Source organism: Rhinopithecus bieti, unplaced genomic scaffold, assembly GCF_001698545.2.
Source record: "Rhinopithecus bieti isolate Rb0 unplaced genomic scaffold, ASM169854v2 scaffold_32059, whole genome shotgun sequence".
Lineage (NCBI taxonomy): Eukaryota > Metazoa > Chordata > Mammalia > Primates > Cercopithecidae > Rhinopithecus > Rhinopithecus bieti.
In genome coordinates this window covers 295,922-321,101 of record NW_016813587.1, presented here as the reverse complement: position 1 = coordinate 321,101, position 25,180 = coordinate 295,922, and the positions used below count along the sequence as shown (strand labels likewise).

The following is a 25,180-nucleotide window of genomic DNA, read 5'->3' as shown; positions in this document are numbered from 1 at the left end:
GACAACCCTGGGTTTCTCAGCAAGGGGCCGGATGTCCAGCCGAGCTGTGGGGCAGGGGGGGCCCTAGCCGTCAGCTCTGTGTAGGGGAGTCAGTGCCATCTGCTTTCATTACAGCCCCCTGCCTTACGAGCCTGGCGTCCTGTGTCCCTGCCTCTGTGCTGCCCACAGACAGGAAGCTCCCAACGCCCACTTCTGCGCCCACCCCAGGCCTGGCTCAGGGTGTCCACACCCCCTCCACCTGTTCCTACATGGAGGCCACTGCCAGCTCCCGTGCCAGGATATCACGCAGCATCTCCCTCGGTGACAGTGAGGGCCCTATCATGGCCACGCTGGCCCAGCCCCTCCGTAGGCCATCGTCTGTTGGGGAGCTGGCCTCTCTGGGCCAGGAGCTTCAGGCCATCACCGCTGCAGCAACACCCAATTTGGGCAGCGAGGGCCAAGAGCCTGCCCTGCATTCCTGGGGCAACCACGAGGCCCGGGCCAACCTGAGACTGACCCTGTCAAGTGTCTGTGATGGGCTCTTGCTGCCCCCTGTGGATGCCCAGCCTGGCGTCACCATCCCAGCAGTGAGCTTCCCAGCCCCTAGCCCCATGGACGAGAGCACCCTGAGGCTCCATGGCTCTGCCTTTCGCCCAAGTCTCCCAGCTCCTGAGTCCCCTGGCCTTCCTGCCCACCCCAGTAGCCCCCAGCTTCCAGAGGCCAGGCCTGGCATCCCTGGCGGCACTGCCTCCCTCCTGGAGTCCACCTCTGGTGAGTACAGCCCTGGAGCAAGGACTGTCCCCTAAGCTCATCCTGTGTGCTAGCCGGCTCAGCTTCAAAGATGGACACTTGACCTGCGCACAGGAACTGTGTCATTCATTCATTCGTTCATTAACTTTAATAAGCATTACATGTTGGGCTTTGTGCTAGACCCTGGGACATGGGACATGGTGGTAGACAAAACAGAGACTTGACATCTTCATTGGGGGCAATGCCCAGACTAAACCTTTACAGAACCCGTCATATGTATCACAAAGTGACACATGCTCAGGAGGGATAGAGGAGGGCGAGGGAGTGCAGGGTGTGGATGGGTTGGATTACAAACCAGAGGACGAGAAGAGGCTTCAGGGAGGAGGCTGCATTGGAACAGAGACCTGTGGGAGTGAAGGGGAGGGAGCCTTGGGGACCCAGAGAAGAGTTCCAGACAGAAGGACAGCATGGAGTCCACCCAACTACCCTGGCAGCTCACACCAATGGAATGCAGCTCGTCTTGCTCATTCCCTCCTCTCTACCTCAGGTGTACTCGGTCTATTCCAGGGCAGCCCTGCCCGCTGGAGTGAGCCCTGGGTGCCGGCTGAAGCCCTGCCCCCGTCCCCCCTTGAGCTGAACAGGGTAGGGAACATCTTGCACAGGCTGCAGACCACCTTCCAAGAAGCCCTCGACCTTTACCGTGTGGTGAGCCAAACCCCAGAGTCGGGAAAGGGTTGAGGGGTCTCTTGGGACCGCCTGGCCTTGGTGGCCCCTGACAAGGCTGGCATCCCTTGCAGTTGATCTCCAGTGGCCAGGTGGACACCAGGAAGCAGCAGGCACGGACTGAGCTGGTCTCCACCTTCCTGTGGATCCACAGTCAGTTGGAGGCCGAATGCCTGGTGGGGACCAGTGTGGCCCCAGCCCAGGCCCTGCCCAGCCCAGGACCCCCCTCCCCACCGACGCTGTGCCCTCTGGCCAGCCCAGACCTGCAGGCCCTGCTGGAACACTACTCGGAGCTGCTGGTGCAGGCTGTACGGAGGAAGGCACGGGGCCACTGAGGGTGCAGCCCCTCCACCACAGCCCTGCTGCTTCTGAGGACTTAGGTATTTTAAGCGAATAAACTGACAGCTTGGAGGAATGGTTCCTGGTGTCTGTTTGGGCCTATCCACAAAGCCCTCTTCAGGTGGAAGCAGGGAGGGAGGGTAGAGGGTGATGCCCAGAGGACTCGTGTCTGTCAGTGGAGAGCACAGGACCAGCATTCCCAGGAAGTTCAGGAACTGTAGCCATGATCAGGGCCGGTCCTCCCACACTGCCCACAGAGCTGCCGCAGACCAATGTGAGGTGCTTACCCAGTGGGGCCCAGTTGTGCCCCAGGGAGGAGCCAGCCCCTCCCTCTTACCTGCCCCCTGCCAGTGCCTGAGAACTCACTGGAGCTGCTGTGATCACCATGTGCCTACCTTGCCCAGCAGCCCATGCTTTGCCACATCACGGCTCGGGGCCTCTGGGCCAAGGCCACAGTAGATGCCACAAGGTCCAGGGTGGTGGTGTCCCCATCTGCAACAGGGGAAACTGAGGACCCATGAACAGGCTTGCCCAAGCTGGGTATGGTGGCCTGCACTTATAATCCTGGCTACTCAGGAGGCTAAGGTGGGAGAATCGCTTGAGGCCAGGAGTTTGAGACCAGCCTGGGCAACTTGGTGAAACCCCATCTTTTATTTATTTATTTTGTTTTGAGATGGAATCTTGCTCTGTCACCCAGGCTAGAGTGCAGTAGTGTGATCTCGGCTCACTGCAAACTCTACCTCCCAGGTTCAAGCGATTCTCCTGCCTCAGCCTCCCAAGTAGCTGGGATTACAGGTGCCCACCACCATACCCAGCTGATTTTTGTATCTTTAGTAGAGATGGGGTTTTGCCATGTTGGCCAGACTGGTCTCGAACTCCTGACCTTGGGTAATACACCCACCTCGGCCTCCCAAAGTGCTGGAATTACAGGCATGAGCCACCGCACCTGGCCAAAACCCCATCTCTTTAAACAAAACAAAGTAAAACAAGAAACCCAGGCAGGCTTGCCCACTGTATGATCCTGGCAGCAGGCCCAGGCCACCAGCAGCTGGGACAGATAACTGCTTCCCCTTCGGGAGTTCTACATTCCATGAGCTCCCGGCACTGGTACCAGCTACCCCAGGCAGCAGGCATCTGGCCACATGGAGTGTCTGCTAAAAAAGCCACTCTTGGCCGGGCGCGGTGGCTCAAGCCTGTAATCCCAGCACTTTGGGAGGCCGAGACGGGCGGATCACGAGGTCAGGAGATCGAGACCATCCTGGCTAACACTGTGAAACCCCGTCTCTACTAAAAAAATACAAAAAACTAGCCGGGCGAGGTGGCGGGCGCCTGTAGTCCCAGCTACTCGGAGGCTGAGGCAGGAGAATGGCGGTAAACCCGGGAGGCGGAGCTTGCAGTGAGCTGAGATCCGGCCACTGCACTCCAGCCCGGGCGACAGAGCGAGACTCCGTCTCAAAAAAAAAAAAAAAAAGCCACTCTTGGCTGGGTGCAGTGGCTCACGCCTGTAATCCCAGCACTTTGGGAAGCCCAGGTGGGTGGATCACCTGAGGTCAGGAGTTCTAGACCAGCCTGGCCAACATGGTGAAACCCCGTCTCTACTAAAAATACAAAAATTAGTCAGGTGTGGTGGCGGGCGCCTGTAATCCTGGCTACTTGGGTGGCTGAGTCAAGGAGAATCACTTAAACCTGGGAGGCGGGGGTTGCAGTGAGCCAGAATTGCACCATTGTACTCCAGCCTGGGTGATGAGCAAAACTCCATCTCAAAAAAAAAGCCACTCTTGTAAATACAACAGACATTCCCAATGTCCCAAGTCACTATAGGAAGGAAGCCAGCAGGGGCTTGCCTAAACCCCACACCCCTGCCATGCTCTTTGAGCACCTCCCTGCTAAGCCAGGCTCACACAGCTAAGACTCACCTAAATTTGCCTGGTGGCAGAGCTGGACCCTTCAACACAAGGACATGGTTCTCTGTTTCCATGACATGACANCCCCGTCTCTACTAAAATACAAAATTAGTCAGGTGTGGTGGCGGGCGCCTGTAATCCTGGCTACTTGGGTGGCTGAGTCAAGGAGAATCACTTAAACCTGGGAGGCGGGGTTGCAGTGAGCCAGAATTGCACCATTGTACTCCAGCCTGGGTGATGAGCAAAACTCCATCTCAAAAAAAAAGCCACTCTTGTAAATACAACAGACATTCCCAATGTCCCAAGTCACTATAGGAAGGAAGCCAGCAGGGGCTTGCCTAAACCCCACACCCCTGCCATGCTCTTTGAGCACCTCCCTGCTAAGCCAGGCTCACACAGCTAAGACTCACCTAAATTTGCCTGGTGGCAGAGCTGGACCCTTCAACACAAGGACATGGTTCTCTGTTTCCATGACATGACACACATCAGGACCAATCTTGCAGTTCAAAACATTTTGCCGGGCGCAGTGGCTTACGCCTGTAATCCGAACACTTTGGGAGGCCAACGTGGGCGGATCACCTGAGGTCAGGAGTTCGAGATCAGTCTGGCCAATGTGGCGAAACCCCATCTCCCCATCTCTACTAAAAATACAAAAATTAGCTGGGGTGTGGTGGTGCACACCTGTAGTCCCAGCCACTCAGGAGGTTGAGGCAGGAGAATCGCTCGAACCCAAAGAGGCAGAGGTTGCAGTGAGCTGAGATCACGCCATATTATACTCCAGCCTGGGTGACATAGCAAGTCAAAAAAAAAAAAATCCTGCCAGTTCGCACCCGGGTGCCGGGCACTGTAATGGAAGGAACATCAGGTGTTGCACCTGCCCTCATGGCCACTCACCTTCTATACAGGGAAACAGATTCAGGAATTAGAGCTCTGTAATTCTAGGTAGGCTGGGGAGATCCATTGCTGGTGAAGGGTCAGGGAAAGCCTTTCCGAGGTGACATTTGGGCTGAAGCTTGATAGAGGACATACCAGGAACACGGCCAGGCTGACAGCACAGCCAGTGCACAGGCCCGGGGCAGCCACACGTGATCTGTGTGGAAGGAAGAGGGGCAAAGCCAGGACAGCTCGAATGGAGTGAGCAAGGGTAGGGCAGGAGATGAGGTGTGAGGAGGAGCAGGGCCCCACCAGGCAGGGCCGGCCTTGTTGCTTCATGACATTTAAGTCCAAGGAACATCCAGAACAGTTTTTTGTTTTTCTGGGTTTGTTTCTAAATCTCTGCTCTTAATGTTTGGGGGATGTCTGGTGTTGCTTATTTCTCACGACTCCTTGCCTCAGGGAGTCCAGGTGGTCCAGAACTTGGACCACCTGCCTAGGCCTAGGCCCACCTGCCTAGTTCAGCCACCATTGCCCAAAACCTTGCCCAACATCCCTGGGCAAAGCTTGGTGTCCAGCCCCCTACGCCCCGGACACCAGGAGACCACCTCGGGCCTCTGTCACTCATGGAATCACCCTTCCTTCCAACCTGTATCATAGTAAAGCCTTCCGCTCCAAGGAGTAAACGCCTGGCTTTCAGGGCCCAAGATGGAAGGATGTTGGTTACCCTTGATGTCATCATGCACCTGGCCTCTTCCTCTCCTGCTCTATCATCCTCTGTGAGCAAGCTTCAGTCTCCAGCTCATGGCCTCATGGTTGCAACACGGCTGCTGTGGCACCCAGCAGCACACCCTCAGGTGGTGTCTCCATTTTGCAATTGTTGGCTTTCCTGCAGCCCTGACTGGGGTGCCTGGCACAGGCCTGGAAGTGCAGGACCTAGGAGCTGTCCCGATAGTACTGCTATGGGGAGGCCGAGATTAGAGGTGGAGTGCAGGGGGCTCACAGAGGAGAGGAAGAGGCCAGGTGCACAGTGACATCAACAGTAACCAACGTCCCTCCAGCTTGGGCTCCAGACGTTTACTCCTTGGAGCGGAAGGCTCTACTATGATACAGATTGGAAGGAAGGGTAATTCCATGAGGGTCAGAGGCCCAAGTTATTGGTCCCAGCTGCTGGATGGCCTGGACCAACCAGGAGCAAAGGCACAGAGCAGGGCGCCCTCTAGGGCAGCAGAAAAGAAATGCAGATCTCTCCCAGGGGTCTCCTGGGAGACTTCATCTGGGATCAGATGAGTCCCAGGCAACAGGAATGGAGATTGCTTTGATGTGCTTGGACCATCTCTCCTGTCCTGGGCATGTTGCGGCTCAAACAAAGAGGTTCTCTCAGCAAGAAAGGCAAGTGGGCTGGTAATCAGAGAGGATCCAGCATGTCTGCCACTTCCCTCTTCCAAATGCCAGGCTCTGTCCTGGAAGGACTATACTTTCTCCTCAGACAAACCACCTGGTTAAGAAGCCATTGCCGGTGGTGGAGTGTGTGTGCATGCGGTTTGGGAGTTGACAGGGTCCCAGCAGGAAGATGACAGCGTGCTTAGATGGGATATTCCAAAGAGTTTAACCAAGGGATCGTTTGCAAACGAGCAGCAAGGACTGGGAAACCACCAGGACTGGTGCAGAACCCCAGGACTGGCACCACAGGAACTGTTACCACCCCCAGGCCACAAGGTACAAACAGAAGGAACAAGAACCCAAAAGGCAAATCCCAGGGAGAGGGTAGTGCTGAGGGAGCTGTGGCCCTGACTCCCACACAGGAGGGAGTGAGAATCAACACCCTGACCTTACTCACCCCCTGCAGGGCACCCCATTGTCCAAATCCTACTGGAAGCCAGACTGCATAGAAGCCCAGGTGACCCCACCTCCCAGTCCACCTCCTAGGCCATGGAGCAGGGCAGAACAGAACTGAGAGGGTTCCTGGAGAACTGGGTCCCTGGAAGGAAAACAGTTCATCTTTCACTGCAACTCTCCCCATGCTTCTACCCCCACATCTACCCTTGGCCTCCCCATAGCAATACCATCAGAACAGCTCCTGGTCCAGGACAGCTCTCAGGCCTGTGCCAGGCATCCCAGTCAGGGCTGCAGGAAAGCCAACAATTGCAAAATGGAGACACCACCTGAAACCCCATTTTGCAGATGACCCAACTGAGGCCTGGATGCTTGCCCATAGGAGGGGTTCCTCAGCAGGACGCGGTGGCTCACTCCTGTAATCCCAACACTTTGGGAGGCCAAGGCAGGCAGACAGTTTGAGCTCAGGAGTTTGAGACCAGCGCTGGGCAACACAGCAAGACTCTGCCTCTACAAAAAATTTTAAAATTAGCTAGGTGTGGTGGTGCATGCCTGTAGTCCCAGCTACTTGGAAGTTGATGTGGGAGGATCACTTGAGCCCAGGAGCTCGAGGCTGCAGTGAGCTGTGTTCACTCCACTCCACTCCAGCCTGGGTGACAAAGCAAGGCCCTGTCTCAAAAAAAAAAAAAAAAAAAAAAAAAAGCCTTCCTAACCAACCACTGCTTATATGTATGCCACATGGCAGGCCCCATGCTAAGCATTCTCTCCATGTGAGCTACATGGATCTTCAATACAAACCGGGAAGAGAGGACTCCTTAGTCTCATTTTCCAGATGAAGAAACCAAGGCCCAATAAGAAGTGACTTGCTCTGGGTCCTCCAGAGAGCAAGTGGCAATGAGTGGCCAGCAGACCCTCAGCACTGCCGCCCTGGCTTCCCCAAATGAATTGGCACAACCAACTCTTGGGCAATGGGAAGAAATGAAGAAACACTCTCACCAGCAAGCCTTGTACAGATGTCCCCCTCTGACTAGAACACCCTCCCCTTTCATCTGAAACCTTTCAGGGCTTATCCAGGAAGCCACCCCTGCTCCGGCAGACTGGATCAGGAGCCTGTCCGGGTCCCCAGGTACCCCTCTTTTCCCCATCGTGGCTGGGTCCCTGCCTCACTTGCCTCTCACTGTCTTGTTCATTCTGGGCTGACACTGGCGTGCCTCCTTCATGGACTTATGTGATCATTTTCAATAAGCTAGGTCTGGAGCTTAGAAAATTGTTGAGTTGGCCAGGTGTGGCAGCTCATGCCTGTAATCCCAGCACTTTGGGAGGCTGAGGCAGGCGGATCATTTGAGGTCAGGAGTTCAAGACCAGCCTGGCCAACATGGTGAAACTCTGTCGCTACCAAATATACAAAAATTAGTCGGGCATGGTGGTGCATGCCTGTAGTCCCAGTTACTTGGAAGGCTGAGGCAGGAGAATCGTTTGAACCCGGGAGGTGGAGGTTCCAGTGAGCCAAGATGGTGCCACACTACACTCCAGCCTGGGTGACAAGAGTGAAACTCCATCTCAAAAAAAAAAAAAAAGAGAGAGACCCCCTTTTACTTTCCAGACTGTGGGAGAGAGGGAGAGTGTTGTCCCAGGCAGTCACTAGGGGCTAGATTATTAACAAATTAGTATTTTAGTGCCTGCTACACCTGAACAGTGCTTCTGGCTGAATGTTAGCCCTGGGAATCTGAAGATCAGAGAGGTGGGGCGTCCTGCCTGAGGATGCACAGCCTGGACCCTCATTTTGCCCTGACTTATCCAGATCTGCTGTCCTCCCTGCACCCTACAGAGCAGGGCAATCACAGCAGGGGGGCCCTTCAGTGTCCTCAGACAGCTGCTGTGATTTGAATAACCAGGCAGGCTGCTGGACGTCCCCTGGTGACTGATTTGCCTGGCAAACAGACCCTCAACCCCTGGGAGACAGCCCCCCTGGAGCCTTGTTCCCTCTTCCTATGCCCAAAGCTCCCCAGGCCCATCTCCCCTTGCCTGGCCCTGCTTGGTGGTCCTAGTGCTTGTCCACCCCTGGAAGCTGGACGGTTACCTCCAAAACCTGGGAGAAGATGAGCAGGTCCCTGGGCAGTGGTAACCCGAGCCAGCTTAGTCCACTCCCAGGGACAGTCAGGAAATTTGCATGAAGAGAATGAGGTTCCTCAGAGGCTTCCCCTCCTTTCCCACCAGGGATAGTCATCCTGGGGCTGAGGTCTGACAGCAGGTGGAGGCAGCCCCTGTGTGTGGAGAGCCTTCTGGAGGGCATGCCCCGCGCCTTCCTGGTCAGGAGTCGTCGTCCACAGCCTCCCAACTGGAGCCACCTGCCTGACCAGCTCCGGGGAGATGCCTATATCCCAGGTGGGCCCCTCACCATGCCTGGAGGTAAGGGGCAGGAGAGATGCAAAGCGTCACCATCTGGCTTCTCTCCTCAGACTGCAGCAGCCTGGGGAGGCCACCGGCACAACAGTCGTCCAGTGTCAGGGATCCATGGACAGCGGTGAGTGTGTAGCTGGCCAGCAAAATCAGCTGTTTCGCTCCTGCCTGCTCTCAGACTTAATGAAGCTGACAGTCCCTTGCTCCCCAGGCCCATCTGCACACGCCCTCCAGCCTCCAGACCTGTCTGCCCCTACTTCTCTCTGTTGGGAATGCCTCTCCTTTCCTAGTAGTGAGCTCTCTACCATTAGGTCCCACCCCAGGCACCAGGGCCGGCAGCCACAGGGATCTCTCTGTCCTGCGGGGCAGAACAAGATTCAACCCCACATGTGGATGATCCACTTTATGTCAGAACATGGGACAACAGGAGTGTGATGGGAGATAAGGGCTATTTCAGCTGTGCATGCATTGGAGGAAGGAAAGCGCCAGCTGGAATGTAATATGTTCATGAAAGCCAGGCACTGTTTTAGGGATGGGCCGTTATATTCAGCGGGAATAAGACAAAAATCCACAATTTTAAGAAGCTTATATTCTGGTCAGGGCTGCAGGTATAGACAATAAAATTAGCCAGCCTGTAATTCCAGCACTTTGGGAGACCGAAGCGGGTGGATCACTTGAGATCATGAGTTTGAGACCAGCCTGGCCAACAGGTTGAAACCTCATCTCTACTTAAATTACAAAAATTAGCCAGACATGGTGGCATGTCCCTGTAATCCCAGCTACTTGGGAGGCTGAGGCAGGAGAATCGCTTGAACCTGGGAGGCAGCGGTTGCAGTGAACTGAGATTACGCCACTGCACTCCAGCCTGGGTGACAGAGTGAGATTCTGTCTAAAGAAAAAAAAGGCCGGGCGCGGTGGCTCAAGCCTGTAATCCCAGCACTTTGGGAGGCCGAGATGGGCGGATCACGAGGTCGGGAGATCGAGACCATCCTGGCTAACAAGGTGAAACCCCGTCTCTACTAAAATACAAAAAACTAGCCGGGCGAGGTGGCGGCGCCTGTAGTCCCAGCTACTTGGGAGGCTGAGGCAGGAGAATGGCGTGAACCCGGGAGGCGGAGCTTGCAGTGAGCTGAGATCTGGCCACTGCACTCCAGCCTGGGTGACAGAGCGAGACTCCGTCTCAAAAAAAAAAAAACAAAAAAAAAAAAAAAACAGTAAAATCAGAAAAGTAGACCAGGCCTAGTGGCTCATGCCTATAATCCCAGCACTTTGCGAGGCCAAGGCAGGTGGATTCCTTGAGGTCAGGAATTCGAGACCAGCCTGGTCAATATGGTGAAACCCCAACTCCACAAAAGATACAAAAATTAACTGGGCATGGTGGTGCATGCCTATAATCGTGTAATCATGGGGAGGCTGAGGCACCAGAATCGCTTGAACCCGGGAGGCAGAGGTTGCAGTGAGCTGAGATCGTACCACTGCACTCCAGCCTGGGAGACACAGCAAGACTGTCTTTAAAAAAAAAAAAAAAAAGTGTATGTCACATCAGAAGATGGGATTGGCATAGAGAAAGTAAGGGCCATAGGATAGTGAGGGAAGGCCCTGGAGAGTGACAGGTACACACACTAATCACTGTGTCCCACCTGCCTTCCTAATCCTCCGTGGTGGCTCTGGGCACTCTGTAAATACTCATTTGCAGAGTAACAAAGGGTGGGTGGGGTCCAGCCAGAGGGGCTAGTAACTCTTGCATCTCTCCAGCAGCCCACACAGGACAACCTGACCTCTGCTCCCAGGGGCCCAGGGACGCTGGGCTGCCCGCTCTGCCCTAAGGCCTTCCCTCTGCAGCGCATGCTGACAAGGCACCTCAAGTGCCACAGCCCCGTGCGCCGCCACCTGTGCCGCTGTTGTGGCAAGGGCTTTCATGACGCCTTTGATCTCAAGCGCCACATGAGGACTCACACTGGTGAGCAGTGGCAGGGACAGGGAAAAGTTGCTGCGCCCCTGGTAGGGATGGAAGGAAATGGAGAGAGGAGCTGGGCTGTGGAGAGTCCGGGGTTTGTGTATGTGGGGTATGGGGAATCGAGACATGATGTCTCTCGGACCTCAGTGGGTGGGCGTAAGGTGGCACGAAAATAGGGGCCTGTCAAGGGATGCAGAGTGCAGACGGATGCCAGTTATATGATTCAGGCTCCAGAATGAAGGACAAGGGAAGGCCTCCCTCTCCATCCCCCAGGGGACAGAGATTCCTGGTGAGGGAGGGTGGGGACGAAGGTGTCTGGCCCACGTCTGCACGGGGTGAGGGTAGCAGATGGTGCGTCATGGGTGGAAGAGTCTGAAGAGCTTGGAATAGGGACCGCAAATGCTCAAGGCTGGAAAGCAGGGTAGGGGCGCTTTAGTCCAGAGCCCATTGCCCTCTCTGTCCAGCCCTCCCCTCTGCGCCCATCTGTGCAGGGATCCGGCCCTTCCGCTGTAGTGCTTGCGGGAAAGCGTTTACGCAGCGCTGCTCCCTGGAAGCTCACCTTGCTAAGGTGCACGGGCAGCCGGCCAGCTACGCTTACCGCGAGCGTCGCGAGAAGCTGCATGTGTGCGAGGACTGCGGCTTCACCAGCTCCCGGCCCGACACCTACGCACAGCACCGCACCCTGCACCGCGCAGCCTGATACGGTGTGCCAGCGTCCTCCCCAGGAGGCAAATAAACACAGGAAACTCACGCATGGAATCTGGTGTTTATTACACTCGGGGGAGAGGGGAGGTCACTCGGTCCAGCGGTGGCCACAGTGTGGGGCTGTGCACACGTAGTACAGGCGCATGGCGTCCTGGCAGAAATGATGCATGGTTAGGAAGGGTTTGGATCCAGCAGCGCCTCACCCCAAAAGAACAGGCAAGAGAACTTCACCAATACGTAAGGGTCCGGCCTAGAGTAGAGTTCCAAGAAGCGCTGGGTCACCCATATTGATATCCCCGCCCCCGGGAAGGACCAAACAAGCCCCAGATACTTAAGAAGCCCTCCTGCCACTTACCTCGGCCCGGGCACTGTGTGACTGGAAGAACACAGCCTCCTTGTGGCCGCACCTGAGGGGGTGGGGGCTCGGTCACTGGAAGCTTGACACCCTTTCCTCCTCCCTTCGCCCAGTGAGGACGAGCCTCACTTTACCTCCCCAGTACCAGCTGAGCGCTCACTTTTGGCACGGGTGGTCCTCGGTCCGCGGCAACGTGGGGTCCTGGGACACGTCGGCGATAATCTGGGTCAGTTCGCTGCAGGCACGCGGGGGTGCAAAATTACTCTTCGACCCAGCCTCCAGAGCCAACACCCCCGCCCCCAGCTCAGGGCCCGCCACTCACTCCACTTCGTGCGTGATCTTGTTGACATAGATGCAGCTGTTGTCGGCCTCCTGCTGGTAATCACAGTTCCGGCACTGCCAGAGGGCGAGTGGGGGGGGTAAGGGGATCATGGCGGGATTCCAGATAAGACTGGGAGGAGAGGGCAGGGTGATCCCAGAGGGTATGACGACAGGACTGTCTTTGGGGATGGGCAGGAGAGTCAGGATCACTTGGGGTGCAGCGGGGGACGAACAGGGAGTCCGGTCACAGAGGCAGGGGGCAGGGCGGGGCCACGCTGGGAACAAGTGGACCGGACGGGGAAGACCCGAGCGCTCACCGCGTAGAGCAAAATGCGGTTCTCCTTGTCTTCCTTGGGGTACAGCATGTTGTTACTGTGGGGAGGGGGAGGTGCCAGGGGTTAGTCCTGGAGCCATTCCTCGCCCACTTTCTAACATCACCCGCTCCCTCCGCCTCACCATTCCTGGCAGAAGCGAATACCCACGAAGCCCGGCTCGTAGGTCCCGTCGGGCTCCATGGCGACGCGCAGCCCGCCCAGCCTTCTGCGCTTGCTCCGTCGCGCTACAGGTCGCGGGAGAGGCCAGGCCTAGGTGCTTCGCCAAAAAAGGGCGGAGCTGCGCACACGTGCTGGCTCCCCGCGGCGTTGGGCGCGGCTCTCTCCGCGCAGAGGTTTCATGGCTTGCGTCAATCTTTTGATATCCTAGAGTAATTGCTTCCAATTTTTGGGCATAGCCGCCTTAGTTTACAGAATAGTATGGATCTGGGTGCCAGAGCCGGGAAAACGATGCGCACTGTAAGCCGCAAAACGCTGAGCACCCAGGAAAAAAGCCATGGCGCTTGACTTGGTTGAAGGCCAGCGCGCATGCGCGAGTTGCCCTTCGCGCACTGAGCGAGCTCTTGCCAGTCCTACCTCCCGGCTTCAGTCTTCGCCGCTTGCTCTGGTCCTTTCCCGGTCGCTATTGGAAGAACCGTGAACTATGGAAGGCCTCTCTGGATTGGCTGGGCTAGCCCAGGAATAAGGAGAGCCCTCTTTCTGGCGGTGGGGAAGGGACGGCGGCGATTGGCGGACGCTCCTGGTAGAAGAGCGCGGATTGGTCAGGCCCGGAGCAGGAGGCGGGGCTGAGAGCCCAGCAGTGGCGGCGGTGGCGGCTGCGGAGCGACCGCGCTGCAGGTCCCGGCAGGGCGAGGCAAGATGGAGGTGACGGGGGTGTCGGCACCCACAGTGACCGTTTTCATCAGCAGCTCCCTCAACACCTTCCGCTCAGAGAAGCGGTACAGCCGCAGCCTCACCATCGCTGAGTTCAAGGTGTGGCCATAGGGGCGGGGTCCGGAGGGGCGGGGCGAAGAAGAAATGGGGGAATTCCCCGAATGGGGAGGCGGGGAGGGACCGGGGAGCGACTGGGCGGCCCTGGAGGTGATCCCAGGCTGCGGAGTCTGGGAACTTGGTCGCGGCGAGGTCCGGAGAGAACCCGAGAGTGAAGAGACGAGGGGCGGGTCCAGCGAAAAATCCGACGGTCCAGAGGGCAGGGGCAAGAGCCGAGGGGCCGGAGTGCGGCCCCGTGCGTCCTGACTTGGGGGGTCTTTTGGAGGAACAGGGACGTGGCGATGGTCATTGATGCAAGGGGCGGGGCCCCTGGCCTCCTTCTCACCCTGCCTCCTCCTCGCAGTGTAAACTGGAGTTGCTGGTGGGCAGCCCTGCTTCCTGCATGGAACTGGAGCTGTATGGTGTTGATGACAAGTTCTACAGCAAGCTGGATCAAGAGGATGCGCTGCTGGGCTCCTACCCTGTAGATGACGGCTGCCGCATCCACGTGAGGACTCTACCTGGGACACTTCCCCGCCCCACCATTCATTTGGCTATTCAACAGGCACTTGCTGGACTTTGCCCTCAATCATACCCAAGATAGGTCCTGCCCCCGTGGAGCCTCCAGTGCAGCTTGAGGAGAGACAGACCCATCATTAGACAGGGACAGCCTAGAGTGGTTTGGGCTGGGATCAGGAAATCTCAGGGGGCTGGGGCCACCCAGGAGAGGTGCCTGACCACCTGGGACAATCAGAGAGGGCTTCCTGGAGGAAGGGATGTCTGAGCTGAGGGATGAGGAAAGGGTGACTTAAGAGAAAGAGGTGGAAAGGAGGGAGCAGGGGGTACAGAGGCCTAGAATGTCAGGTAGGTCACAGTGAGCGGCCAGGCTGGACGGCTTGGGAGAAGCCAGAACACAGAGGACTTCTTTGTGCATCTGCTCACCACGTCCTTTCTGTCCTTTTTTTTTGAGACAGTGTCTCACTCTGTCGCCCAGTCTGGAGTGGAGTGCAGTGGCACGATCTGGGCTCACTGCAACCTTCACCTTCTGGGTTCAAGCGATCCTCCTGCCCCAGCCTCCTGAGTAGCTGGGATTACAGGCGCCCACCCAGCTAATTTTTGTATTTTTAGTAGAGACGAGTTTTCGCCATGTTGGCCAAGCTGGTCTGGAACTCCTGACCTCGAGTGATCAGCTCACCTTGGCCTACCAAAGTGCTGGGATTACAGGCGTGAGCCACCAAGCCCGGCACCTTTCTGTCCTTATTCCCTCCCCACCTCACTCAGTCTGTAGCAGCCACATTGCTCTTTGCACATCCCAGGTGAGCCTGCCTCTGGATCCTCGACTTGAATGGTTCTTTTGTCATATGCCTGCGTGCCTCACCCTTCCTTCCTGTCTTAAAGTGTCACCATTCTAGCGAAGGCTTCACTAGCCTCAGTGTTAATGTTCACCTCATTCTTTTCCCCTTCTTTGCTTTATTTTAGATTTTTGTGTTTACCAATGATTCTCCTCTGACACACTTTGGATTTCTGTCATCTGGTTTATTTACTCTCTGCCTCCCTGGATTCGATTGCCCTGAGGGCGGAAATTTTGATCACTGTAATTCACTGCTGTGTCCCCAGTACTTGGAACAGTGCCTGGGACAGGGAGGATAGTCCGTGAATCGTTTTTTGTTTTGTTTTGCTTGAGACAGAGTTTCCGGCCCTTGTTCCCCAGGCTGGAATCCAGTGGTGCGATCTCAGCTCACTGCAACCTCTGCCTCCTGGGTTCAAGCTATTCTCCTGCCTCAGCCTCCCTGGTAGCTGGGATTATCGGCGTGCACCACCACACCTGGCTAATTTTGTAATTTTGTATTTTAAGTAGAGACGGGGTTTTACCATATTGGCCAGGCTGGTCTTGAACTCTGGACCTCAAGTTATCCGCCCACCTTGGCCTCACAAAGTGCTGGGATTACAGGCGTGAGCCACCTCGCCCAGCCCTATGAATCATTGTTGAATGATGAGCTGAATCCATAAAGTAAGAACGCAAGGATAATGTAATTATCCCCATTTTGCAGAAGAGAAAACTTAGCTTCAGGATAGAATTTATTTATTTCTTTTTGAGACGGAGTCTTGCTTTGTCTCCCAGGCTAGAGTGCGGCGGTGTGATCTCGGCTCACTGCAACCGCCGCCTCCCCGGTTCAAGCGATTCTCCTGCCTCAGCCTCCTGAGTAGCTGGGATTACAGGTGCCCACCACTACGACCGGCTAATTTTTGTATTTTTATTAGAGATGGTGTTTCACTGTGTTAGGCTGGTCTTGAACTCCTGACCTCAGGTGATCCACCTGCATCGGCCTCCCGAAATGCTGGGATTACAGGCGTGAGCCACTGCGTCTCTTTAGTAGAGAGGGTTGAAGGGGTGGCCTGCCCCTCCACACCTGTGGGCATTTCTCATTAGGTGGAAGGAGAGACTTGAGAAAAGAAATGAGACACAGAGACAAAGTATAGAGAAAGAAAAAGTGTGCTCAGGGGACCGGCGCTCAGCATACAGAGGACCCACGCCAGCACTGGTCTCTGAGTTCCCTCAGTATTTATTGATCATTATCTTTACCATCTTAGAAAAGGGAAGTGGCAGGATAATAGGATCATCGTAGGGAGAAGGTCTGCAGTAAGACATGAATAAAGATCTCTGTGACATAAGTTTAAGGAAAAGTGCTGTGCCTTGATATGCATATGCAAATATCTCCATAAACCTTTTAGTGCATAAAGAGCAGCATTGCCGCTAGCACGTCCCACCTTCAGCCCTAAGGTGGTTTTCTCCTTTCTCAGTAAATAGAACATACAATCGGGTTTTACACCGATATGTTCCATTGCCCAGGGACAGGTAGGAGACAGATGCTTTTCTCTTTTTTTTTTTTGTTTTGTTTGGTGTGTTTTTGAGTACGGAGTCTGCGCGTCGTCGTGCGCCGCAGCTGGAGTGCGAGTGCGTGGATCTTGCAGGCGTCGAGCTGCGAGAGCGTGCGCGCGCTCCCGGTCGACGCGCGAGTGCTCCTGCCGTCCAGCCTCGCTGGAGGGTAGCTGGGGACTACCAAGGCGCCCTCCGATCGGTTCGCCTGCTAATTTTTGTATTTTTTAACGTGGAGACGGGTTTCACGTGTGTTAGCCGGATGTCTTGAACCTCCTGACCTTTGTGATCCGCCCGCCTCGCCTCCGCCAAAGTTGCGTGGATTACAGGCTTGAGGCCACCGTGCGCGCCGGCCGAGATGCTCTTGTCTCTATCTCAACTGCCAGGCCTTCTTCTCCTCTTTTGTACTAGTCCTCCTCAGCACAGACCGCTTCAAGGTGTCGGGGCTGGGGGACGATCAGGTCTTTCCCTTCCCACGAGGCGCATATTTCAGACTATCACATGGGGTGAAACCTTGGACGATACCTATCTTTCCTAGGCAGAGGTCCCTGCGACCTTCCGCAGTGTATGTGTCCCTGGGTACTTGAGATTAAGAGAATGATGATGACTTTTAACCAGCAAGCTGCCTTCAGGCACTTGTTTATAAAAGCACACCTTGCACATCCCAAAATCCGTTAAACCTTGAGTCACCACAGCACATGTCTCTTGGAAGGACAGGGTTGGGGGTAGGGTCACAGATTAACAGCATCTCAAATACAGAACAAAATGGAGTCTCTTATATCTACTTCTTTCTATACAGACACAGTAACAGTCTGATCGCTCTTTCTTTTCCCTACAGAGGGTGAAACCCCATCTCTACTAAAAATACAAAAATTAGCTGGGCGTGGTGGCAGATGCCTGTAATCCTAGCTACTCAGGAGGCTGAGGCAGGAGGATCACTTGAACCCAGGAGATGGAAGTTGCAGTGAGCCGAGATCACGCCACTGCACTCCAGTTTGGATGATAGAGCGAGATCTATCTTTAAAAAAAAAAAAAAAAAGTTAACTGAAGATGGGGAAGGGGTGCCTTAGGAATGGGGCACAGCAAACACTCCAAGGTGGGAGGGAGCATGGTGGGGATTAAGACAGGCCACTTCTGTGGCCAAATAGCGTGGAAGCTGGGGAGGACCCTGATGTGGCTTAGGTGCCCCTCTGGCTGTGTGTGGGGAACAGATGGTGGAGGACAGGAAGAGTAGGGAGACCAGGAGGGGGCTGCTGTGAGAGTCCAGATGAGGGGGCGAGGCCTGGAGCTGTGGGTCAGGCCTCTGCTGGGTGCACAGGACTCAGCCTTTGGACCACCCTGGGCAGCTGAAGCTGAGGGGTGCGGGTGTTCATAGGCATCTCATAGACAGTGGTTTCTTTGAGCAGGTTTCATACCAGGTGGTTCAGGTACACACAGACCTCCCAGGCCACTCAAGGAAGGTGTTCCAGAGGCGGAGCGACCGGGGAATTTTTACGTTTTCTAAAATTCTTTTTCTCTTTATAAATATCACCCATATTCATTGTTTAAAAATAACAGAACTTCAAATTTGTGAAAATTCTCAACATAGCAGAAATTCTCAGTGATGGCTTGATCTGGAAATAAAGCCCGTTCCTATTTTGCCATGTTAGCCCACTGGCTTAGGCCAAATGCCTCAGGGTGTTCCTTGGGCCCGCTCTCTCCCTCACCCCCACATCCATTCTCTCATCAAATCCTGTCGGTTCCATCTACAAAAACTTCCCTGACCCTGGTCCAGCCTCCATCCTTCCCCCAACCTCGCTATCCTGGCAACTTCTTCCCTGGCCTCCCTGCTTCCCATCTCAGCCAGAGGGAGCCTGGGACCACCTGAGTCAGGCCAGGGCCCTCTTAGCTCAGAGCCGTGCCCTGGCGGCAGCTCGCTCCAGATAAAAACCAAAGTCTAGGCCAGGTCGGTGACTCATGCCTGTAATCCCCCCCAGCACATTGGGAAGCAGAGGCGGGAAGATCACTTGAGGTCAGGAGTTTAAGACCAGCCTGGCCAACATGGCAAAACCTTGTCTCTACTTAAAAATACAAAAATTAGCCAGGCGTGGTGGTGCATGCCTGTAATCCCAGCTGCCCGGGAGGCTGAGGCAGGAGAATCACTTGAACTTAGAGGGAGGCAGAGGTTGCAGTGAGCTGAGATCACACCACCACACTCCAACCTGGGCGACAGAGCAACACTCCGTCAAAAAAACAAAACAGAGACTCTGTCAAAACAAAACAAAACAAAACCCAAAGTCTACAGCAGTCCCTTGTGTCTTCCACTCTCCCTCTGGCTTGCTCCACCTCACCCACGCCACCCACTCCAGAGCATGAAGGACATTTCTACCTGTGGCCGTCTGCACCTGCCATTCTTGCTCATCCTTCCGGCCTTGGCTCAAACATCCCCTCTTTTGGGAAGCCTGCTCTCCCATGCTCCTTAAGCCTCTTCTCTGTTGTATTTTTCTCCATAGCCATCCTCCGGTGTTTCATAGGTACCTGTTCCTTTGTGGTTGGCCTTCTCGCTGCACAATGAGCACAGCCTGAGGGCAGAGTGTGTCTGTGTTTGCACTGAGTCCCCAGCATGAGGCCCAGCTGTGCCCCTGGGAGCTCAGAACCCAATGAGTCATTGAATACTAGGGGCAGAACAGGAAGAGATGCTCTGGGGCCTGTGGTTGGGGCCAGCATAGGAGAGTCCCAGAGGCCCAGCAGGAGATGCGCCATGCACAGGGCTGTGGGCAAGGCCTGAGCTCTGCTGGTTGGACTCCATGAATTTGGGGCCCTTGGTGATGTTGATGCCAGCAAGTGGGGGACTTCTGGGTACAGAGGCAGTCTCCAGGAGCTTGGATGGGGGTGAGGACGGGGAGGCGGCCAGTGTACCTAGCTACTTCTCCCTTCCGCTGGGCTCAGGAGAGGAGATAAGGCCGCCATACAGGTGAGGAAGGGAGATGCGTTTTTCCCAGATGGGAGACACTGAAGTCCCTGCACCCAGCACCCAGGCTTCCCTGGCCAGACCCTGATCCCCACGGAGCCCTTCCTCTCACACAGGTCATTGACCACAGCGGTGCCCGCCTTGGTGAGTATGAGGACGTGTCTCGGGTGGAGAAGTACACGATCTCACAAGAAGCCTACGACCAGAGGCAAGGTACGGGCAGGTGGGCGCCTAGGGGTGCGTGGGGGCCAGAGGGAGTATGTGCAGGCGTGGGGGCGGGCAGGGTAGACAGGGCCACTGCAGGGAGGCCAGTGGTGTGGGCAGTGAGGATCGAGAGCTTGGGAGGATATAGGGGTGAGGCTGGGAGTGGGGACAGGCGGGGGTCTGGGGTGGGAATGGGAGCCGGGAGGTGTCGGGTGGGTGTTAGAGGTGGTGGGGGGAGGGCTGGGAAAGTGGAGGGAGTTGAGGGGTAGGTGTAGGGGCTAGGTGTTGGGGGCAGCAGTCAGGGTCAGATGGGGGCATGGAGAGGTCGGATGGGGTGTGGAGGGCAGCACAGGTGGAATGTGAGTGGCCAGGGTGGCAGTGAGTGAGGGCACCTGGGACGGATCAGAGTGTGGGGGAGACGGAGCCTCAGAGCCGGAGGAAGGCGGATGATGAAGGTAGATGTGTGCCTAAGGGGTGAGAGACCATGGGTCCTGTGGTGAGGGATGCAGGCAGAACCCCTTCCGTTTCTGATTGTGGCGAGGCCCTAGGAGTCCTGGGAGAGGCTAAGGCTGTGGTGGGAGACCTGGGGCTTGGGTGAAAGCCCTTTGTCACCTGGAAGAGAGAGCTCCTCCATGAACATGGGCCCTTCGTGGGTGGAGCGCCATCTTGTTAGTCCCGGCCGACACCCTAACGGACTCCAGCCCCCTCCGCCCACAGACACGGTCCGCTCCTTCCTGAAGCGCAGCAAGCTCGGCCGCTACAACGAGGAGGAGCGGGCTCAGCAGGAGGCCGAGGCCGCCCAGCGCCTTGCCGAGGAGAAGGCCCAGGCCAGCTCCATCCCCGTGGGCAGCCGCTGTGAGGTGCGGGCGGCGGGACACTCCCCCCGTCGGGGCACCGTCATGTATGTAGGTGCGTGGCCCGCGGGCCCCGGGGTCCCGGGCTCCAAGGCAACGAGGAGACGTTGTGCACACAGTGGAGCCTCGGAGACCTCACGCTCTGCCTTGGGGCGCGGGGTGCGGGAGGTTCGAAATGATCTCAGTCCCTGGAGGTGGGGGAACCATCGGCCGACACTGACCGCCCAGTTTGTGGAGGGAAGTGGGAGGCACAGGCGGAGTGATCTGTCCAGCGAGGGAGGCAGCAGAGGCCAGAGCCACGCAGACTGTGCGCTTGGAAGCGTGGAGCACAGTGCCAGTCGCAGTGGGGCACAGTGCCAGTCGCAGTGGGGAAACGGGCGGCGTGACCAGGGCAGGAGTGAGGGGAAGTAACACAGGGGGCTGTGTGAGCCCAGAGGAAGCACCTGGGAGCATCTGAAGGAAAGGGGGCAGCAGCCAGGTGAAAAGGAAGGAAGAGTTCCTACCAGAAGGAGTAGCCGGTGCAGGTGAGCAGAGCGCAGGAAGTTCACCCAGGGAAGGGGAGCGGGAGGAGAGGGGAGAAGTGAAGTCAGGGGCATGGGCAGGGTGGTGTCACAGTGGAGAGCAATGTGGATTTTTTAAAAAAGAACATGCCAGCCATGATGGCTCACGCCTGTAATCTCAGCACTTTGGGAGAACAAGGTGGGAGGCTTGCTTGAGCCCAGGAGTTGGAGGTTACAGTGAGCTATGATTGTGTCATTGCACCCCAGCCTGGGCAGAGAGAAAGACCTAGTCTCAAAACAAAGGCTGGGTGCAGTGGCTCACACCTGTAATTCCAGCACTTTGGGAGGCTGAGACAGGAGAATCACTTGAACCCAGGAATTTAAGACCAGCCTAGGCAACATAATGAGACCCTGTCTCTACCAAAAAAAAAAAATCCCACAAAACTTTAGTCAGGTGTGGTGGTGAGCACTGTAGGTACCCCAGCTACTTGGGAGGCTGAGGTGGGAGGATGGCTTGAGCCCGGGAGGTGAGGCTGCAGTGAGCAATGATTGCACCACTGCACTGCCACCTGGGTGACAAAGCGAGACCCTGTCTCAAAAAAAAAGATTCAGGGGTACAAGTGGTGGTGTTACATGGGTGTGTTGCCTGCTAGTGGGTGGGGACTGGGCTTCCAGCGTACCCATGACCCAAATTGTGAACATCGTACCCAATAGGTAATTTTTCAACGCTCACCACCCTCCCACTTCTGGCATCCCCACTGTCTGTTATTTCCGTCTTTATGCCTGTGTGCACCCATCCCCCAGTCATCTGCAGCCACTAATTTACGTTCTGTCTCTAATTTGCCGATTCCGGATGTTTCATAGGAATAGGATCGTGCAATCTGTGACTGACTGCTTTCACTGAGCAGAATGCTTTCAGGTGTCATCCATGGCATGTCTGTGTCAGTGCCACACTGTTACCAAATAGTCCTGCATTGAATGCATAGACCACATTTTATCCAGTCACCAGTTAGTGGACGTTAGGGTCATTTCCAGTTTTTGGCTATTATGAATAATGCTGCTATGAACCTTCTTCTTTTTTTTTTTTTTTCTAATTTGAGACAGGATGTGGCTGTTGCCCAGGCTGGAATGCAGTGGCGCGATCTTGGCCACTTCAGCCTTAACCTCTTGGGCTCAAGCCATCCTCCCACCTCAGCCTCCTGAGTAGCTGGGACTACAGGCACTCATCACCACCCCCGGCTAAAGGTTTGCAGTTTTTTTTGTAGAGATGGGATTTCGCTCTGTGGCCCAGGCTGGTCTCAAACTCCTCCTGCTCAAGTGGTCATCCTGCCTTAGCCTCCCAAAGTGCTGGGATTACAGGAGTGAGCCACCATGCTCGGCCTGAACATTCTTGTATAAATTTCTGTGTGGCCGGACGCGGTGGCTCATGCCTGTAATCCCAGCACTTTGGAAGGTCAAGGTTGGCAGATCACCTGAGGTCAGGAGTTTGAGACTAGCCTGGCCAACATGGTGAAACCCCATCTCTATTAAAAATACAAAAATTAACTGGGCATGGTGGCACGTGCCTGTGATCCCAGCTACTCGGAAGGCTGAGGCAGGAGAATCTCTTGAGCCCGGGAGGTGGAGGTTGCAGTGAGCCAAGATCACGCCACTCCACTCCAGCCTGGGTGACCATGCGAGACTCCATCTCAAAAAAAGTAAATAAATTTTTTTGTGTGGACATTTGTTTTAATTTATCTGTGCCTAGGAATGGAATCCCTGGGCCACATGGTAACTCTGTGCTTGACTTTTTGAGGACCTGCCACACTGCTTTCCACAGCCACTGCAGCATTTTTCATTCCCACCAGCAGCGCACAAGAGTCCCATCTTGTCCTCATCCTCACCAGCACTTTGGTCTGTCTTTTGCTTATAGTCATCCACTGGGTGTGAAGGGGAACATCATTATGGTTTTGATTTGCACTTTTTTGGGGGCTAATGATGTTGAGCATCTTTTTTTTTTTTTTTTTTTTTCCTGAGACGGAGTCTCGCTCTGCCGCCCAGGCTGGAGTGCAGTGGCCGGATCTCAGCTCACTGCAAGCTCCGCCTCCCGGGTTCACGCCATTCTCCTGCCTCAGCCTCCCGAGTAGCTGGGACTACAGGCGCCCGCCACGGCGCCCGGCTAGTTTTTTGTATTTTAGTAGAGACGGGGTTTCACCATGTTAGCCAGGATGGTCTTGATCTCCTGACCTCGTGATCCGCCCGTCTCGGCCTCCCAAAGTGCTGGGATTACAGGCTTGAGCCACCGCGCCCGGCCAATGTTGAGCATCTTTTCATGGCCATTTGTGTATCTTCTTTGGAGAAATGTCTATTCAGATCCTTTGCCTTTTGTTTCTTGTTTTTTGACACAGAGTCCCATTCCGTCACGCAGGCTGGAGTTCAGTGGTGCTCTCAGCTCACTGCAACCTCTGCCTCCCGGGTTCAAGCAATTTTCATGCCTCAGCCTCCCGAGTAGCTGGGATTACAGGCGAGCGCCACCACACCTGGCCAATTTCTGTATTTTTAGTAGAGACAGGGTTTTGCCATGTTGGCCAGACTGGTCTCAAACTCTTGGCCTCAAGTGATCCACCTGAGGCTCTTGGATCTCCTAAAGGGCTAGGATTACAAACATGAGCCACCGCGCCCAGCAGTGTGTCAGGGTTTTTTTTTTTTTCTTTTGAGATGTAGTCTCGCTTTGTGCCCAGGCTGGAGTGCAGTGGTGTGATCTCAGCTCGTTGCAACCTCTGCTTCCCAGGTTCAAACGGTTTTCCTGCCTCAGCCTCCCAAGCAGCTGGGACTACAGGCACCTGCCACCACACCCGGCTAATTTTTTGTATTTTTAGTAGAGATGGGGTTTCACCGTGTTAGCCAGGATGGTCTCGATCTCCTGACCTCGTGATCCACCCTCGGCCTCCTAAAGTGCTGGGATTACAGGCGTGAGCCACCGTGCCCGGCCAGTATGTTATCTTTTGAGAAATGTGCGTTCATATCCTTTGGCCATGATCATGGCTCACTGCTGCCTCAACTTCGTGTTGCCCACTTTTTAATGGGATTTTTTTTTTGCAGGATGGGTGTTGAGTTCTTTGAGTTCCTTGTATATTCCTCTGCTTGCTTTTTCATTGGGATGCTGTCTTTTGTCACTGAGTATTGTGTATTAGTTTGCTAACAAAGTACCACTCGCTAGGTGACTTAAAAGAAAGTTATTTCTCACAGTAATGGAGGCTAGAAGTTCAAGATCAAGCTGTCAGCAGGTTGGATTTATTCTGAAGCCTCTCCCTCTGGCAAGGCAGCAGTGCCATCCACTTTAGGTTTTTATGAAACCCTCACTGGCTGGTGTCTTCACCCAGTGAATGGGGGACAGGGGTGGGAGCAGGAACACCAGCGAAGTGGCTACCATATTAGTCTGGGCAGGAGATGGAGATGGTCCTAGTGGTAGCAGTGGAGGTAGCAAGAATTGGTTTTCACCAAGACATGGGCAGACACGGATCCAGGGTGATCCTGAAATTTCATGGGATTTCTTCTGTGTCCAGTTTAATGCGGATTTCTCTTCTGTGGGCAGGTCTCACAGATTTCAAGCCTGGCTACTGGATTGGTGTCCGCTATGATGAGCCACTGGGGAAAAACGATGGCAGGTAACAAGAATTCCCACTCCGGTGTCTGCGTGCATTTGTGTGTGAGTCCATGCGTGCTGCTGGCTGAGCTGCGCATGCCAGCACCTGGAGTGGGGCCATGTGCGGATCCTCTGACCACACCCACCCCCATCCTGTCCTGCAGTGTGAATGGGAAACGCTACTTCGAATGCCAGGCGAAGTATGGCGCCTTTGTCAAGCCAGCAGTCGTGACGGTGGGGGACTTCCCAGAGGAGGACTACGGGTTGGACGAGATATGACACCCAAGGAATTCCACTGCTCCAGCTCCTAACTCGGCCACTGACTGCCCCTCCTGTGTGTGCCCATGGTCCTTTTCTTCTGACCCCATTTTAATTTTATTCATTTTTTCCTCTGCCATTGATTTTTGACACTCGTGCATTAAATTCCCTAGAAACCCGGAAAGGATTTGGAGGACTTGATGATTTGGGGACCCACTGGGTAAATAGTGACCCTTCTGTATCAGGGGCCAGCCTCCACGTCCTTATGTCTTGCTGCTCCCCCATCTTCTCATTCCCACCTCATCTGCTGTAGCTACCAGGAAGAAGGGGAAGGGAGGGGAGGGGATATTCTTTGCCTTTAAAAATGATGTACAACGCAGCCAGGCACAGTGGCTCTTGCCTGTAATCCCAGCACTTTGGGAGACCGAGCTGGCAGGTCGCTTAAGCCCAGGAGTTTGAGACCAGCCT

The 25,180-nt window shown here is 55.2% G+C and overlaps 4 protein-coding genes across 9 annotated transcripts in view; 3 read left to right on the top strand and 1 right to left on the bottom strand.

Moving 5' to 3' along the window:
* Positions 1-8,660, top strand: part of WDR62 (WD repeat domain 62) — a 59,501-nt gene extending 50,841 nt beyond the window's left edge. For 2 of the 4 annotated variants that reach the window (XM_017848667.1, XM_017848665.1), the window contains exons 30-32: positions 115-750; positions 1,277-1,434; positions 1,527-1,867. In XM_017848667.1, the coding sequence (XP_017704156.1) occupies positions 115-750; positions 1,277-1,434; positions 1,527-1,787 (1,055 nt within the window). In that variant the 3' untranslated portion in view covers positions 1,788-1,867. Of the gene's footprint in view, positions 1-114; positions 751-1,276; positions 1,435-1,526; positions 1,868-8,621 lie in introns of those variants that run through there. The other 2 variants (XM_017848666.1, XR_001880773.1) reach the window with 2 other exon arrangements.
* A 103-nt stretch (positions 8,661-8,763) lies between these two features.
* Positions 8,764-11,534, top strand: OVOL3 (ovo like zinc finger 3). The gene is made up of 3 exons (XM_017848671.1): positions 8,764-8,928; positions 10,560-10,764; positions 11,226-11,534. Exons 1-3 carry the CDS (start codon positions 8,830-8,832, stop codon positions 11,459-11,461), a joined length of 540 nt encoding a protein of 179 aa, XP_017704160.1. The 5' UTR covers positions 8,764-8,829; the 3' UTR covers positions 11,462-11,534.
* On the bottom strand, positions 11,509-13,137 carry POLR2I (RNA polymerase II subunit I). 3 transcript variants are annotated; one of them, XM_017848674.1, is made up of 6 exons: positions 12,599-13,137; positions 12,460-12,514; positions 12,144-12,217; positions 11,982-12,056; positions 11,822-11,873; positions 11,509-11,617 (listed from the first exon to the last, which is right to left on the bottom strand). In XM_017848674.1, exons 1-6 carry the CDS (start codon positions 12,655-12,657, stop codon positions 11,555-11,557), a joined length of 378 nt encoding a protein of 125 aa, XP_017704163.1. In that variant the 5' UTR covers positions 12,658-13,137; the 3' UTR covers positions 11,509-11,554. The 3 variants fall into 3 exon arrangements, with proteins under 3 accessions (XP_017704163.1, XP_017704164.1, XP_017704162.1); XM_017848675.1 differs by lacking the exon at positions 11,509-11,617 and adding an exon at positions 11,624-11,716 and having other exon boundaries at positions 12,599-12,990; XM_017848673.1 differs by lacking the exon at positions 11,509-11,617 and adding an exon at positions 11,624-11,739 and having other exon boundaries at positions 12,599-12,689.
* On the top strand, positions 12,778-24,891 carry TBCB (tubulin folding cofactor B). The gene is made up of 6 exons (XM_017848670.1): positions 12,778-13,446; positions 13,808-13,951; positions 19,388-19,484; positions 20,193-20,384; positions 24,404-24,476; positions 24,619-24,891. The coding sequence occupies exons 1-6, from the start codon at positions 13,333-13,335 to the stop codon at positions 24,731-24,733; spliced, it is 735 nt and encodes a 244-aa protein (XP_017704159.1). The 5' UTR covers positions 12,778-13,332; the 3' UTR covers positions 24,734-24,891.
* Positions 24,892-25,180: the final 289 nt, after the last annotated feature.

Bases quoted from the DNA above. Each gene is read 5' to 3' on its own strand.
- OVOL3 (XM_017848671.1), top strand. From the start codon at position 8,830: ATGCAAAGCGTCACCATCTGGCTTCTCTCCTCAGACTGCAGCAGCCTG. The intron at 8,929-10,559 runs GTGAGTGTGTAG...GCATCTCTCCAG, and splicing joins TCAGGGATCCATGGACAGCG to CAGCCCACACAGGACAACCT. The intron at 10,765-11,225 runs GTGAGCAGTGGC...CTCTCTGTCCAG, and splicing joins CCACATGAGGACTCACACTG to CCCTCCCCTCTGCGCCCATC.
- POLR2I (XM_017848673.1), bottom strand. From the start codon at position 12,657: ATGGAGCCCGACGGGACCTACGAGCCGGGCTTCGTGGGTATTCGCTTC. The intron at 12,218-12,459 runs GTGAGCGCTCGG...GCCCTCTGGCAG, and splicing joins ACCGCATTTTGCTCTACGCG to TGCCGGAACTGTGATTACCA. The intron at 11,740-11,821 runs GTAAGTGGCAGG...TGGGTGACCCAG, and splicing joins CACACAGTGCCCGGGCCGAG to CGCTTCTTGGAACTCTACTC.
- TBCB (XM_017848670.1), top strand. From the start codon at position 13,333: ATGGAGGTGACGGGGGTGTCGGCACCCACAGTGACCGTTTTCATCAGC. The intron at 13,447-13,807 runs GTGTGGCCATAG...TCCTCCTCGCAG, and splicing joins TCACCATCGCTGAGTTCAAG to TGTAAACTGGAGTTGCTGGT. The intron at 24,477-24,618 runs GTAACAAGAATT...CCTGTCCTGCAG, and splicing joins CTGGGGAAAAACGATGGCAG to TGTGAATGGGAAACGCTACT.